Source organism: Coturnix japonica, chromosome 5, assembly GCF_054131305.1.
Source record: "Coturnix japonica strain WE chromosome 5, WE-NBRP24, whole genome shotgun sequence".
Classification (NCBI taxonomy): domain Eukaryota; kingdom Metazoa; phylum Chordata; class Aves; order Galliformes; family Phasianidae; genus Coturnix; species Coturnix japonica.
Window position 1 is genome coordinate 49,068,099 of NC_140667.1, and position 15,704 is coordinate 49,083,802.

At 42.1% G+C, this 15,704-nt stretch overlaps 1 protein-coding gene across 2 annotated transcripts; it reads right to left on the reverse strand.

The window, feature by feature from the left end:
• Nucleotides 1–1,933: 1,933 nt before the first annotated feature.
• On the reverse strand, nt 1,934–15,383 carry TMEM179 (transmembrane protein 179). Of its 2 annotated transcripts, XM_015865693.3 has the most exons (4): nt 14,663–15,383; nt 11,428–11,565; nt 10,132–10,210; nt 1,934–9,232 (listed from the first exon to the last, which is right to left on the reverse strand). In XM_015865693.3, the coding sequence occupies exons 1-4, from the start codon at nt 14,962–14,964 to the stop codon at nt 9,053–9,055; spliced, it is 699 nt and encodes a 232-aa protein (XP_015721179.1). In that variant the 5' UTR covers nt 14,965–15,383; the 3' UTR covers nt 1,934–9,052. The 2 variants fall into 2 exon arrangements, with proteins under 2 accessions (XP_015721179.1, XP_085403894.1); XM_085547768.1 differs by lacking the exons at nt 1,934–9,232; nt 10,132–10,210 and adding an exon at nt 10,217–10,950.
• Nucleotides 15,384–15,704: the final 321 nt, after the last annotated feature.

The following is a 15,704-nucleotide window of genomic DNA, read 5'->3' on the forward strand; positions in this document are numbered from 1 at the left end:
ATCACATCCATGTTGTTGAGGGAAATTAAGCAGAAGAAGGCTATTCCTGGCTCTGGCTGGGACAGCTTTTGGCACAGGCAATTGCAGCACTTGAGTTGTCTACAGCCTCCCCTGTGTTTTCACAAGGCTTCCCAGGCCAGGATTCTTTGCTGCAATCAGTCAGGTGTCTGGCAAAATACAGAGAGCCAAAAGAATGCATTGTAGAGTACCACCAGACAGCCTGAAACAAAAGCTAAAAGCTGTCCCTGGGAGAGCAGTGACCTTTTATAGCTGAAGAATCTGCAGCTTAGAAAGCCAGTGCCTCCGTGCAAGTGAATGAAGCAGGTCGATAGCCAAGGTGGAAACAGGAGTAAAAATCCTGACCTCTGGGCCTGCCTTTAATTATCAGTGCACAAAACCTCTGTAGACTTACCTGCTTTATTTTCTCCTCACACTGAAGCACTTGCCCCCTCCAACCATTCTGCTTACACACAGCACCCTTCTCATACTCTGCTCTTTATCCATCACACCTCTAGGCACACCGCTGTGAGCTGGATAGGATTTGTCCTTGCTCTTGCTCAAGACTGCTTTCTTAGGTGCAACACCTTGGTGAGTTTGAAGGAGATGACCTATGAATTTATAAAGATGGGTTGTGTTGGTTACTGCTTTCCTTGCAGGCTGTAACCTGTGCTGGGTAATATTTTCCTCTAGTATGACTCCTGGGAATTGCTTTATAAAGAAAACAAAAGGAGGGAAACTACAAAGTTTGTAAGAAATGGTCAGAATGTTCACATGAATTCACTGCAGTGCCAACATGAGGACTGACTAAAAGCCAGCTATCTCTGAGCAATTATTTAGTCTAGCTTGGAAACATCATCTTTTGCATCAAATTGCAGAGAGGAGCAGCAGGCTCTTGCAGCATGTTCTGAAGAAGGCTGCAAGTAGACTGGCAATGAGCAAAGTCTGTATTGGCAAGAACACAAGGGACAGAATGGAACAGAGCTCCATACATGAGAACAGGCCTGAGGACAGAAGTGCTGCCCATTACCCCGTATGCAGTGGGTGTCACATTCATACATAGCAGGAATCAGCAGATTGTAGCAGTGTTGTTTTGACAATGTGCAGTGCATTCCTGCAGCAGAAACAGAGGGCAGCTGCCAAAACCCTCTTCAGGCAGGCTCACCCCATCAGCACCATCTGACTGCACTAGCTGGCATAGCCCATACTCATATGATTACAGGAGGTAGAAAAGTACATGGTGAGATGACCCCTTTTTTTTTTTTTTTGCATTAACCTCTTAACACATTTTGCATTCATGCTCATAACCCCAAAGTCTGCTTCTAGTCCTACTCTATTGCTTCACCTCTCCAGCACCATGAGCCACGAAACAAGTCAAGGAGCACAGTCCATGGCAGCAATTTTAGTTGTTTCTGCCTTTTACCACTTCAAAGTAAGCTGAAGGTTGGCAGCACATGACTAGAAAAAAAGAGCATTGCAACTACCCTCAGTAAATAACTCAGGAACCTCCAAGATAATAGACTTCTTTCTCACTATTTCTTCCTCCATAGCAGCTGTTGAGATTACTTAGTCTCACTCCCAGAGAAAAAGGCTGCTGCTGCAGGGAGAAAATTAGTCAGCTGACAATTAGGAAATGAATCCACCCATGAGATCTGCAGTAGCATTCTACACTTCATAACAAGCTGACCTTCAGTTGCATCCTATCACAGGACCATCTTCTCTTTGCTTTCCGTAGCACTAGAGCTCACTGATTGGAAGATGGTGAAAGGGCTCAAGGGCTCAGCTTAGGAGGTTGGTCATGTCCTTGACCATGGGAGCTGCAGCAAGGGGATTGCAGGGAATGGGTGCATTAACCAGGATGCCACCACTAACTTTGGTAACCACTTTTTAACCAACACAGTAATTTATATTCACCTTCAAAGAAACAGTCACAGAAAACTTTTCAAATTGTTTATTTGTATATATCAACAAATCATAAAAAGCCAATGCACCGTCCAGCGAAAAGCATCAATATATAAAAACACATTTAATCGTTATCAGTAATACTCAAGTATATCACTTACACTGAGCCCAGTCCAGCTCCCTACTAAAGCCAAAGGAAACACTGTCAATGACTTCATTAGCAGGATTAGACTTTCAATTTCTATTTGCCAGGTGTTTACAAATGCTTGCATTAAAATACTAGTATAAAGTTTCCCCTTAGAGACTGTATCAAAACAACAATAAATTTAACTCCAATTCTGTTTCTGTCAAACGCATGCAATTTAATGCTCCAAATCAGCACTCATTACACTGCAAAAGAGCATAGAAAGCATGAGAAAGAATATTCAAAGCAGAGCAAGCTCTACCTTCAGCTTGTGTGGGCTGGCACAGCTCCAGCGAGGCTTACAAAGCTAAGCTGCATGCACCAGCTAAAGATCTGTCCCAATCCTACTTTCAGCAGTTAAGCAAACTGTTAAAGTCCAGAGACCTCAAAAAACAAATTATGGAGACATACGTGGTCCAAGCTAAGGCTGAAATTGGAATCAGCACTGCCAGCCCAGGCTCTGCCATAATGGATCCCTCACAGGAAGAGAACTGTTAGTGTTCATATCTACTTTTATTCTGACTTACCCCGCTCTCCTACCCCCTTTAGCTGCCCTTGTTCCTGATAGAGGTGTGAGAAACAAGGCCCCATTAGCCTGATGGAAAAAAAACTCTAATGTTTTCAAGAATGTTTTTGGAGAAGAAAGGATTCAGAGGAAGGAGATGTCAAGTGGAATATTATTTTTCTTCCTAAACCCTGCAAAAAAACCTTCTAGCAGTACACTTCAGATCGTGGCGTATTCATTTCTCAATAGAGCTGAAAAAGAGCTGTAGTTTTATTCAGGGAGTATATGACAAATCTCTGATGGCACCAATTTACTGTGAATGTGGTCCCACTGCAGTGATCTTGTGGTCAGCCACCAAAACGACTGCTTACTTCTCCTAAAAAACACTGATTTGAGGAGACCTTTGGCAGCCAAATGGTGACTACACTGAATAACAAGGATTTAAATTATTGCAGTAGTCTAGATAGTGGCAGTGGTTAATTATCAAGATCCACTATGCTACAGGAGGACGTGCTTTATCTCAGACACAAACTGCTGCATTTTGCAGTGTTAAAGAAATAAGTAATTCCTTCTGCTGTGAGACTGAGTGGGTAAAGAGCTCTGGACTGTGTTATGTGGGATACTGTGACAGAGGATTTTCAAACATCTCCCTGTTTCAAAATCTATGGATTAACATCCCACTCATCTGATTCCACCAGGTTGCTTAAGGGAACGTTGGCACCAGCCTTGGGAATCTTTTAGAGCAACATGTCAGCCCAATCAGGCCTGGCTTGTATAAAAGGAAGGGTTTGGCACCAAACCTCAGGGAGTCCAAATGAGAATAGCAAGAAGATGAAATGCTTTTTATTTCCCTAACAAATGGCAAAGTCTGCCATAGGAGCTGCAATTTTTCTTACATTCGTAAATACTATTCAGAAGCGGTAAACAATCTGGAGTCAAACATGCACAAACCTGGGGGAAAGTAGGGGAAAATAAGGACTTTCACCACAGGGTAATATATCCACTTATATAAGAAATCACCCAAGAGGCCAACAGCAATGATGGATCTTCATTCCTACCTCCTGGCAGAGCATCTCCACACTCTTTACACCACAGACCTCTTTACACCACAGACAGGTGGAAAGAAGGAACAAAGATACCTCACATTGCATCTCCACCATAAACAATTCAAGCTATTTTAGTAAGTTGCTCTTGCTGCCAGGTACTTTATCTCCTTGATAAACACCGTCACCACTACAGTGTAATTTTTTATGAATTTCAAGCCAGTCAGAAAAGTTCTAACAGGAAGACTCCCCAGGCAGTGGGGAGGTTAAAGCTGTGTTTTACAGTTGCTTGCCCATAGGGAGTGCTGGGCAATGGCTGCTACAGCCCTTCTAATGCTGAGCTCAGTGCACTCTGCCAACCCTATGAAATACAATATTAGAAGTAACATATGAATGCCCATGTCTAAAGAATTACAGTTGCTGGCTTTTTTTTTTTGGTGAAAAGAATAAATACACATTATTTAACTAATCAAAACAGCTTATTTCACTGCCCTTCTTAGGATTTTATGTCCATTTTTTTTAAGAACTGAACTTAAAAATACATTAAATTCGAGGAAGTCAGTAACAGGTGAGTCCTAAATCAGACACTGCATGTAACAGCCAAAAGAATCGAATATCACTTCAAGCAACTATAGCAGCTATGAGAGGTAGAAAGGTTTAAGCACTCAGGTGAATACATTCATATTAAACTATGTTTGCAGTATCAGTTCAATTCTACTCTTTGGCATGGACAAAAAAAAAAAGTGTGGTTATTTAAATACTCCTCCCAGTAATAGAATGGAAAGATACTATCAATTATATCCCTACCTTAATATAAGCTATATATTAAGTAAATTGCTGTCTAACCTCTCAGAAACAAAAAACACATTGAGAGAATGCAGTTGCTTTCTTCCCTTCTATGCCAGGAAGGCTTCCAAGTGCTGCATTTCATGCAGCTGTTCTATTCAGAAGTAGAGTGGAATGCCGACACTTGAAAAAGAGAAATATCATAAGAACTCTTAGGTTTATATCTGTTCATTGTCAAGAACAAAAATACAAACATACACTTCAGGGGGTTAGGACAAGAAACAATTCTAATACCACTTCAGTGCTTATGAAGCTATGTGAGCACTTTCTTGTAGAACGTAGGTGTGGAAATAGCCAGGGAAAAAAAAAAAAACACATTATCCTCCCTGATTCCTTAAGCTTAAGGATAGAATATTTCTGATCCCCAAAGCAAACAAGAACTCAGAACACAAATCAGCCTGTCCAGCACAGCCCTCTATTTCAGCAAAACATCACAGCAAAGGGCATTTTTACCCACCATTTGCATTGGTGGCAACATGCTACATCAAAGATCTGCTTGAGCTTCTTCAGAGAAGAAAATGTGTTTCCAAATTATTTCTCCCATCTAGATTTCAATTGCTACAGAACTGTATCTGAGATGTCTTCACTTTTGCCAACTGATCTTTTGTTCCAAAAAGAATGACTGGTCCCAAAAAAACATCCTGGCTGTCCTAAGCCAGTGCTGTATTCCAGAATAGCATCCTTCGGCAAAAGAAGGGGTGAGACTCCTATCATGATATGCTCTGTTTGCTGCCTACACATTTGTATTTAAAATGCACAGGAATTAATAACAGGACTACCTCCATGCCAAGTCACCAGTTTTTCTAGGAGCCTACAGTGCAAAACTCCTGAATCTTGGAGAAAGAGGTCTTTTGCTAAAGCATTAATATCATGCACTGTATGCTCTTGTTCTCTGAAGCTCTACTTCCATCCTTAATGCTACATATATTAAACCATTAGTGTTTTATGTAGGTGAGGGATGGTCTTAGAGGAAATTTGACTTTGTTCTTACCAGAACTAGTACAGCGTAACATCAGAACATTATCCAGAGACTGGGGAGGAGTTAAAACCTCTCAAAACCCCATTAGAAACAAATTTCAGCCCTTCAAAGGTTGTGCACTGACCACTCTGCTCACATCCTATTCACATCCAGGTATCATAACCCAGGTGTTACTGCACAGACTCCAACACTAAGAAGCACAATGCAATATCTGGACATATTCATATCACAGTAGAGCAACAAAATTGTTTGTACCATTTGTCTGTGTACAGTGTACATACACTATCTCCTGACACTGAATGCTTCCATGAACAAGATCTATCTATTCAAGCATCCATCACCATTTATTACAATAACCATTTTTCTAAGGGACCACTGAAACACTACCATGGCTCACGCATCCTTCAGCTCTTGAGGTAAATCATCAGGGTCTGCTCTTGGTGATTCCTACTGAAAGTCACAGCTGAAAGATATCTCATGAATTAGCAAGACAGAATGTTGTGGTCATTTGTGCCCTATTCAAAAAAATTGGCCTCAATTATTTCTCCATTATAATAACAGTAACAACCAAGACTGAGCTAAAAGCTCAGCCAACATGTTGCAGCTCAGATTTTTCTAACCCAACATGCACTGCTAGCAGGGAAATTAAACACAGATGGTAACCAGAACATGGAGAATTTATCCAATATAATAGAATACTTGTGTGGCAACACTCCAGCGTCTCAGAAGCTGTATCCATTTGTCTGTCATTATCTAAGATTCACTCTGTCTCACCAGCAATTTACACAAGTTGAAATTAAGACTCTCTTACTATAGCTTCAATCATCATGGGAAACACAGCAAGTAAACTACAGCAGCACACAAACACCCCAGCTCTGCTATGGGCAGCAACAGGTGGGCTGCATGAATAAATGTCACAAAGATTTTTTCCCCCCCCCTTCTACCACGTTATTATATACATAAATACCACACAAAGCTCTAGTTCTTTAAATACACCTCTTGGTAGAGTGTTCCCAGACACCTGCTTTTGGATAGCAAAATAGAGAAAGCACTGAAATGCCACAAAAAAGCAATATTTGACTAATGCAAAATCTTAAATTGCACTCTTTGGCAAAGAATGACTAAAAACAGGGGTTAAAATAGTATGAGAGAGTTGCATGTGAAAGAGGCCTTCTACACATAGATGGGAAGATATAAAGGATGTTGATATTCTAATACATTTTCAGTTGCTGACTCAAGTGTCCAAGATTTCATAGAGGAGTTTGCAGAAAGCTAAATGCAATCAAAAAAGCTAAAGCAGGCCCAATAACTGCACCCTTCCACCTCTTGACTCAGAGAGTTTCTCACCTGCCCGGGGGCTTCCTTCAACAACAGTTTTACCTATAAGCATAATGTAACATAATAGAACAGTAATGACAACAGCACAGCAAGATCCTAGACAAAATAAATAAATGAAGGAAAGAAGCTGCTTACCTACAGAAGGACTCAGGTACACAGAGAACTCCAACAAGAAATTCACCCCTCCATTGCCAGCCCTTAAATGAGGTCTGGGTAGGGGTGGACCCTGACTCCACCCCTTCTATCACTCAGGTTCATTACATGCACCTGAGATCCCTTGGGTTGGCCCTGCCTTCCCACCAGGTGCTTAATCACTGTTTCAAGCCACGATTTAGTAATTATGCTACAGACCAACTGGAAGAAAAAAACTCCAGTAGCCACTGTCTTTTAATTTTAAACTGGTATTGGCTAACCTGTGCTCTGTTTCCTTCTTTTAGGAACTTCACAACTACCTAAATAAATAAATAAATAAATAAGCCACTTCTGTAAAGCTATAAAGGAACATACATTCTTTTGGGAGTGGAAACCTCACTGAAAAACATGCTTTCTCTACAGACAGCTGTGGCCAGCTAGATATATAAATGACATTCTCAGGGCCAGCTTGCTGCTTCACACCCCTGACTGTTTGCTTTTTTTTTCCCTAAACCTATGAGAACAATTTGGTTGTTAAAGGTTCTGTTAGATGTTATGCCCTAAAATGCTTACAAATGACAGGTTTTGTTATGACTTCAAGTTCTGTTTCAGTCACTTAAACGGGTACTTAAGTTTAAGTACCAGACAGTCTCAGAAGACTACAGTAAATAGTAGAAGTCTGTTGTCTTCTCCCCAGGCCTATTTACTAGGCAGTATAGATGGACATGATCTGCACCTGCGTTGCAATAAATTCAGTGTCAACTCAAGCTCAGCTGCCATAGGCAGCATCAGGATACTCTTAGAACATAACTACTTGCTGAAGTTTTCTGCTGAATGAGAGTCTTCTCTGCATACCTTGCAAATTGAACATTCACCTGAGTCATTCTGCTTAATCATGGGAACTACTTCTCATCCACCTCATTCATTAAAGTGCTGGCCAAGCAAAACTGAAAGCAGCAACAGCATCACTAGTGAGCTTTGTGAAAGTAACAGTTCTCCCTTTCCACAACAAAATTTGGCAGTTCTGGAACTTCTGCCTGAGAGTGGGGATAATGGGCCTATTCAGCACTGAACTACCTATGCAGTAACTCAGCTGTTGATGCTCCTTGCTATGTTGATAGATACATAGAGAATACCTACAATGCAAATGCTTACGGTAATTTTGCGTACTCTATTTGAAATAAATTTCACAAGTAAACTCTAATACTCAGAACTGAATAGCATACAATATTAGGGAACAAGTTACATTTACAAATGCACGAGTATTAATCCTATGAATACTGCGTAATTTCTTGGTATGCAAGCTTCAGGAATTGCTAGCTAAACTACACTTCAAGAAGCCATAATAAATGATGATCATGCCAAAAATCTAAGAAGAAACAAAAATACAAACATTCTTGAAATCATTAAGGTTGGAAGAACTCTCTAAGATCACTAAGTCCAACCATCAACCCATCACGACCATCATCCCTTTAAGTGACACGCAGCTTTTAACAGACAGTAATAATATTGTGGTTCCATGAAATTCATTAAAACTGTCTAATAATAAATATAATCTGGAACATATATCTTATGTGCCAAGCAAACTGAAAATCAGAGCAAGAGCAATAGCACAGTGTCCACACATAGCAAAAACAGAGACAGCAAGAGCCTGGACCTGGACCAGAGCTGCAATCGCTCAGAATAAAGTGAGAATGGGTCAGATTTACTATCAAAAGGAAAGAGGGCCTAACGGCTGCATCTATAGGTATTGTTGCAGAATAGTTTGGAGGAATAGCCTAGACTCTGTTGCCTGCTTTTGCCAGCATGGTCCTCAAAAATGGTTATTGCCCCATAAGGGGCAATCAATAGTATACAGGAGCACTGCTAGCAACAGCAGATTACAGACCATGCTGCTCCTTGCCTGTGCAGGACAGAAAATTTGCTGCGCCAAAGGCACACGTGGCAGTTTGTTCTCTGTATCCTAACATAAATACTTCTGCCAAGAATTTTTCAGTGAGGAAGTGAGTGATTGACAAGTATATCTTTATTCAGGAAAGAAAAGATCTCACACACTCAATACTCTGACTCAACATCATCTACTGAATAATAAATTCTAGATCCTGCCCTGGAAATTTGCTTACACTTTAAATCATGGCACTTTTCTCATCTTGCAAAGAGGTTCGTGAAGAGGATCTTCCTAACAACAACTCCTTCTCATGGATCAGGCTGTCTAGCAGGTCCTCTTGTCTGTAGTTGTGATAGACTTTCAGGAAAGCCAGAATGGTGATTCCCAGCCAAGTCAGCCAGGCAGCCCACAGACCAAACTAGAGAAGAACAGAAATGATAAAGATGTCAGTAGTGTTTCGTAAAGACAGAATCAACAACAAAAACAAAACAGCACAACAGATTAATTGAATCCTTGTATTTCAGCTTTGACCTACAGGAGTTTTTATTTTTAAGAAAAGCAACAATTTAAAAACTTCTAGACAGCAGGGCAGCTCTTTATTCTCATAACCAGTTCAGGTAAACAAGGCCACAGTTATGTAAATAGAGATGTATGGTCCTATATGTCATATGTACTTTGAATATCTCCTAAGTATTTCTGCTTATTCTTACCATTATCTCAGTTATGAGCAAGTAATGTTTTTGAATTATTCTATGGGACTTGGAAACAAAAATATGCTCACCTGGGTTTATATGACCAAATACAGAGACTTGGAAGTTTTCCATTCATTTCCTAAGCACCATGTCATTAATGAGATATATTCAAATATCTAATACTGTGGTTTCCTCAATGTATCTGATATTAAGGTATCTACATGGGTTTAACCAAATTTAGGGTTTAGGGTAGTTCTGACAAGGAGAAAGTTCACAGCCCCATGGCCTGTGCAGGTCAGCCATTCTGATTCTGTTTTCATTCCTGACAGCAGTGTAGAGTTCGAGGGCACAAAAGCATTGCAGCCTTTGAAGAGCTCATACTTTGCAGAAATAGATTTTCCATGATGAGTAAGAGTCAGATTTTGACATGCTCTCATTCAAAACTATCTGTTTTGAATATAAAATGTAAACGTGCCCATTCACAATCATTCTGATTCACCACTCATGGAAGTCAGTGGAAACATTCCCATCGATTTCAGAGGACTATAGTTCAACTCCAGCAATCCCAGATCGATGTGCCAATGGTAAATGAACTGGAATAGAACCATGACCTAGTCTGACCTACCTGTGCAATAGCAAACTGGTCATAGAAAGCAGAGTTTTCTAAGTTCAGCTCAAGATCTATATCCTGCAGTTCTTCACAGCTGTCCAAAGAAAGCATTTAGGGGTGAGGGGAAGAAGAAAGAAAGTTATTTCAGAATTTCCAGACAGGCAAATCAAACATAAAACAAAGAAACATCTAAGCGTTTCCAACAGTCACAATGACAAGTTCTACAATAAGATATATAAGTTGATGCAGTAACTGGGTTGCTTGCCAATCTTCTCTATAACTAGGGTAAAAGAAGCATGTAAATACTTTCTTTTAAAAAACAAGGTGTAATTATGTAAGTGATAATACCAATCTTCCATAAAATGGAACTGTAAAGCTATTATGGACACACTATACTTAAAACCCTCTTCTCCCACTCCCCAGGAGCCTCCCACTTACAGGCATCTCACATTAGCCCAGCTCATTTGCTTCACCCCTCAATGAAACAAAGTGTATGAGCCTCCATTACCTTTTGACATCATCAGGGAAAGTCTCAGAAGAAGGTATTGTATGGGTGTTTTTGTTTCGGATGCTCCAGCATCAGGAACTCTGATGGTAAGATAGAGGCTGCCTACAGATTTTACCAATAACTTGGACTTTTACTGGTGTGGCAAAATAAAAAATCCCAGGATTTTGAGGTTGTCTTTCTATCTCTTGCTTGATTTCTGCAGCCTCTTCTCTGTCCTTTTCAGTGCTGTCGGTCATCTTGGGTTCTTATCCGAATATTCGATTAGATGCTTTTTGTAATTGAATTTTTAACCGAATATTCGAATAATTCGATTAATCGTTGCAGCCCTAAACAGAACATTTACTATGGCACTTTACAACATATGACAATGTGCAACATTAATGTATGCTTTAAGTAGTATACGTATTCAATATCGTATGACATAAAATGTCAGCTTTTTCTTTCTTGTGATTGTCAGGACCCAGCATCCCAGTCCCTCACCCTACTCACAGCACCACACTCCCCGCTTCATCAAGTACTTCCAAATCCAGATCTCTTCTGTGAATGAAACTTTTTGGTTTTCTTTTGCATGTGTCCATGACTCTTGAAGAGATCACGAAACATCACAGAAACCATACTTTGTTTTCTGGGGAACTAAAAGCAAAAAACTTTGGGTTTCCTAGTTTTGTTCCAAATGAAATGGATTACCTATTTGTTTTTTCTCTTTGATTACCTTGCATGTAATAACTACAGTTTGTACCAACACGATTCATTTGTGCATATACAAAAAATAAAAGGAAGAAAATATATTATTTAATACTAACCTATTTGGCATGCTTCCTTTTTCAGTAATTGCATCACACCACATGTTAAATCCTACACTCACTATAGTGCTAGCAATAAACGTGATAAACACCACAAAGGCGCTGATCAGCAGATTCAGGAAGGCATAAAAGAAAGAGCTGTAATAAAAGGGAAGAAAAATGTAACTCGTAAACAACTGAAACACAAAATCAGCAGTCTCTCTAAGCAGCATATAGCAGGCAAAAAGATATCAGTTTCCATTTGAAACGCTTATGCTTTAATTAAGACCACCTAATACACTGAAAATCTATGGATTATGATTTTGAGTCAGATTATCCTCGTTTTTAAGCTTCTTTGATTTTTTTTTCCATAAGAGGATGTGGCTTTAAATCATAAATACTAAGTGGCAATTGTTCATACGCAGAATGGCCTTCATTAGCTGTAATGATGAAAATCACCATTGTTAAAATAAATGCCATTAGCTCAAATTATGCAGCAACTGGAGCTTAAATTATTTCACGACCAAAATGATAATTGGGACAAAAATTGCCTAGGAGAGGAAAACTAAAAATAAAAATAAAACAACACAGCACTGATATCTATAACCATTTTAAGCAATGTAACACAAGGTACTTGTATCATAGGACATAGGAATCTCAGTTTTATGGGCAATTTGCAGAGCTGGACAGCTTCTCTTGGGATATATCTCGCTTTGATGTCAGTACATAATTTTTGCCAACCAGATGTTAGTTTACACCAACCCCATTAGTCTGTGTAACCAGGGCCTGCCCAAAGCGTGTGCCAGGGGGTATGCAGATGCTCAGTGTGGTGCCATAAGGAATTGCTCAGCCACCTTCCAGTCTCATGAAGTAGTCTTCCTCGTGTCTGGGTTACACTGAAAGAGGATCACTTTGCTACCTCCTCAGTTCTCTTGGGCAGCCTGTGGTCCTGCCCACAGCAGGAGGGTGGAAACTAAATGAACTTTGAGGTCCTTTTCAACCCAGGCCATTTTATGATTCTATGATGAATTCTAGTTAATGAAAACTTTCTAATCCTTTTCTCATTCTTCTGGCCAAGCCCTTTGCTACTTGAAGCCGCTAAATGACATTTGCAAAGTCTCACTACTGAAAAACTAAGCAACTATTCTAGGTTGCAGAAAGACTAGCAACTCCACAAGGAAAGAGTATTCAATTCAATAAGAATGAATATGACAAATTGCCCACCATTGCCTCTTTCATTATGATGGGGATAGAAGGAGTTTACTCACTTCAGAGAATGATAATAATTCAGGCCATCTATTTTCCCTGGTTTTTCATTAAATTAAAAGCTGAGAGGTATTTTTGAGTTTGTGGTTGAATCCTAGGAGTATTCTGGGCTGGATCATCTTAATTTCTGGTGGCCAACCCTGCCCATGGCAGGGGGGGTTGGAACTAGATGGTCTTTGCAACCCAAACCACTATGCAATTCTGCAGGTTGCACATGGTAAGACATATTTGGCCTCATCCTAGGGACTTCTTTAAAATGAGTTGAGGCAGCATTTACTAATTGGTCTGGCATGTTTGATCCTGGATTAATAGGAGCTTTGATGTTGTCTATGTTCTCTCAAAAACGCAATCATGTCATCCCAGCACTCATACAAAACAAGTTGTATCAGTCATGTTTCAAATGTGCTCTTAGAGATGGTAGGGGGAGCTTGGTGCTGGGACATCTGACTTATGGATGAATGTTTACATGAATACCATTCTTCCCCTTCATCTTCACTGGGCTTACAATAGACCAGCTCACTGATGCAGAATGCCAGGCCCCATAGCAGATGGAGCTGGTATGGGCATGCCACAGTTTTGCATGTTCAATTTCACTGCCCAGGTTTCATATCTAGCTTAGGCCAGGCTCATGCTAGCCTGAGATACAGAAAAGAATGGAGTTGTACCCTTGAATAAAACCAGGGTTGACACTAGAATTAATAACAGCTCTAGGAATGATTATCACTCTGTTTGCTACCTTGCAGGACAGAGGAGGTGCCAAAGTCCAGAATCTGACTTTCTGAACAAAGCAGAGCTCAGTGCTGTACCTCATTTGCACTGGAAAAAACATAATCATCACCATTGCCATCACTATAACTGTGCATGAAGATTGCTCAGGTCACAGCATCCTGGCATAGAGATGAGAAGGTCTACTTCACTGCTTCACCTATTCTTCTGCTTGCATCAGAATTACAGCTACACATTCCAGATTGAGTGGATGCCCTGTAATGGTAAATGCTTGCACTCAAAGTAAAAGTCACTTTGCAACCCTGTCTGTGAAGCATCTGGGTAGAACCTTTGCCTTTTGGTTGCACTGAATGATCACCCATCCAGAACACAGCTGACAGCCAGCACATGGCCTTCATGTCCTGCAGGCCACTGAGCACAGACTGCTCCTGAGCAGTTTTTACCCTCATTGTGGTAAATTTACCCTCATTGTGGTAAATAAAAATGACTTTCCTAGTCCAGCCAGCCACCAGCATGTTCTCCTTCCTTCCCTCCTCCATGTAATTGGATTGAATACCCCTTGGCACCCACCAGGTGGGTGACCTGTGCAAAGGGCTGTATCAAAGGTAGTAAGACAGGGACCAGAGAACCAAACACTGAGCACACCACTACTCCTCCTGCAGGGCCTGGTGCACTTTGGCTTGTCTGGAAAGAGAAGCAATCCACCAAAGCAGCCATGCTGCTACACAGCACTCAGCTCTGCTCACTAGTAACCAAGCAATAGCTGCTCTCTGCAATAGTTGCCATGTTCACAAGAAAAACAGAATAAAAATAACAGTGGAACAACCTACTGCTCCCTCCTTTCTTCCACAGACAGACACATTGCTTTGAGATTATACCCAGTGTAGGTCTGGGGAAGGCCTCCTCCTGCAGGGATGGGCTGTGTGACCAAGGCAGGCGGTACCCTCTAGCATCACCCCATCCCCTATAGCACCCTTCATACCCACCATGGTTGGCATTGCCGAGTTCTGCACCCAGTCACCAAAGGACAGCAACAAATCTGTCCACCGCCCCAAGCCCCTGTGTAGGAGCATCCTCCAGAGGGGGCCCTGTGCACAAATGGGATACATGTAGGGAGTGTGTGCAGGCAAGGCACCACCTCACCCCAAACTCCTTTAGCAGGGCAGTAGATGGTGCAAAGCCCAGTACTTGGTCCCCAGGCTGCTCCCACCTGCCCCAGTCTGCAGGAGGGGTGGGCACCCCTGCCCTCCCCGGGGGTACTTACTCCTCATGCCCTTTGCAGAGGAAGAAGAGGGTCCGCCAGGCCTGCACTGTAGCCAGGAGCAGAGAGAGGAGCCCGGTGAAGATGCTGAAGCGGCAGGCAGCCTCGGGCCCCCACTCCTGCACGGTGAAGCGCTGCCGCTCCACGGTGAGGTTGGCATTGAGCCACATGCCCTCGGTGAAGAGCAGGCATCGGCCGTGGAAGTCATTGCCATTCTCAGATAGCGGCACCACCACGATGAAGCTGAAGAGGAAGGCCAGGAAGTAGCAGATGCACTGAGCAAAGAGGAAATTGCTAAGAGCCATGTCTGCAGCTACTCACAGGCAGAGGGAGGGATGGAGGGAGGGATGGCAGAGGGAGGGATGCAGGAAGGAGAGATGCAGGAAGGAGGGATGCAGGAAGGAGGATGCTGAGGGGGAGTGATGCGGGGAGGAGGGGGGAGGAAGGATGGAGGGATGCAGGGAGGAAGCCTGCAGCAGTAGGGGGTGGGGTGGGAGGATGCGCAGTGCAATGCAATGAGATGCGATGTCTCTTCCAGCACCACACTGCTGCAGCCGGGGCTGTCCTCACTGTCTGAATGCTGATGGCTTCAGGATTTGCGCAGGGAAGGAGAGCCCTTGCAGGGAATTCCTCTTCCTCTGGGAAATCTGGCAGCTGGTGTGCCCTGATGCTCAGAGCGTTAAATTAATCAGTGCCTTCCCTGCACGGCTGGGTACGGCTGAAGCTCTCAGTTTTCTCCCAGTGACAAAGGGCACTTATGTCACCCATGCTTGTGGCCGTGACACACCTACTGCACTGCAAAAACCTGCCTCATCCTAGCTGCTGGCTCACAGAAGAATTTGGCCCCTTCTTTCTAAAAATATGACTAAAACATGCCTGGGGCACTCTGCAGACATGAAACATTCATCCTTGTATTTCTGTCCCAAAGTGTGTCTGAAACACCCCAGAGCACACAGTGGGTGGGGGCAGTGTCCCATTATCTCTTGAGTCCCATTTATCTGTTTCCCCAGATCCACAGCTGAAGCCATGGGTAGCCTCAACCCAA

What these genes read in the sequence shown, in the direction of transcription:
- TMEM179 (XM_015865693.3), bottom strand. Translation starts at nt 14,964, where the DNA reads ATGGCTCTTAGCAATTTCCTCTTTGCTCAGTGCATCTGCTACTTCCTG. An exon ending in CTCTGCAAAGGGCATGAGGA is followed by an intron (nt 11,566 to 14,662) that starts GTAAGTACCCCC and finishes CTTTTATTACAG; the next exon opens with CTCTTTCTTTTATGCCTTCC. An exon ending in AAAGGAAGCATGCCAAATAG is followed by an intron (nt 10,211 to 11,427) that starts GTTAGTATTAAA and finishes TTCTTTGGACAG; the next exon opens with CTGTGAAGAACTGCAGGATA.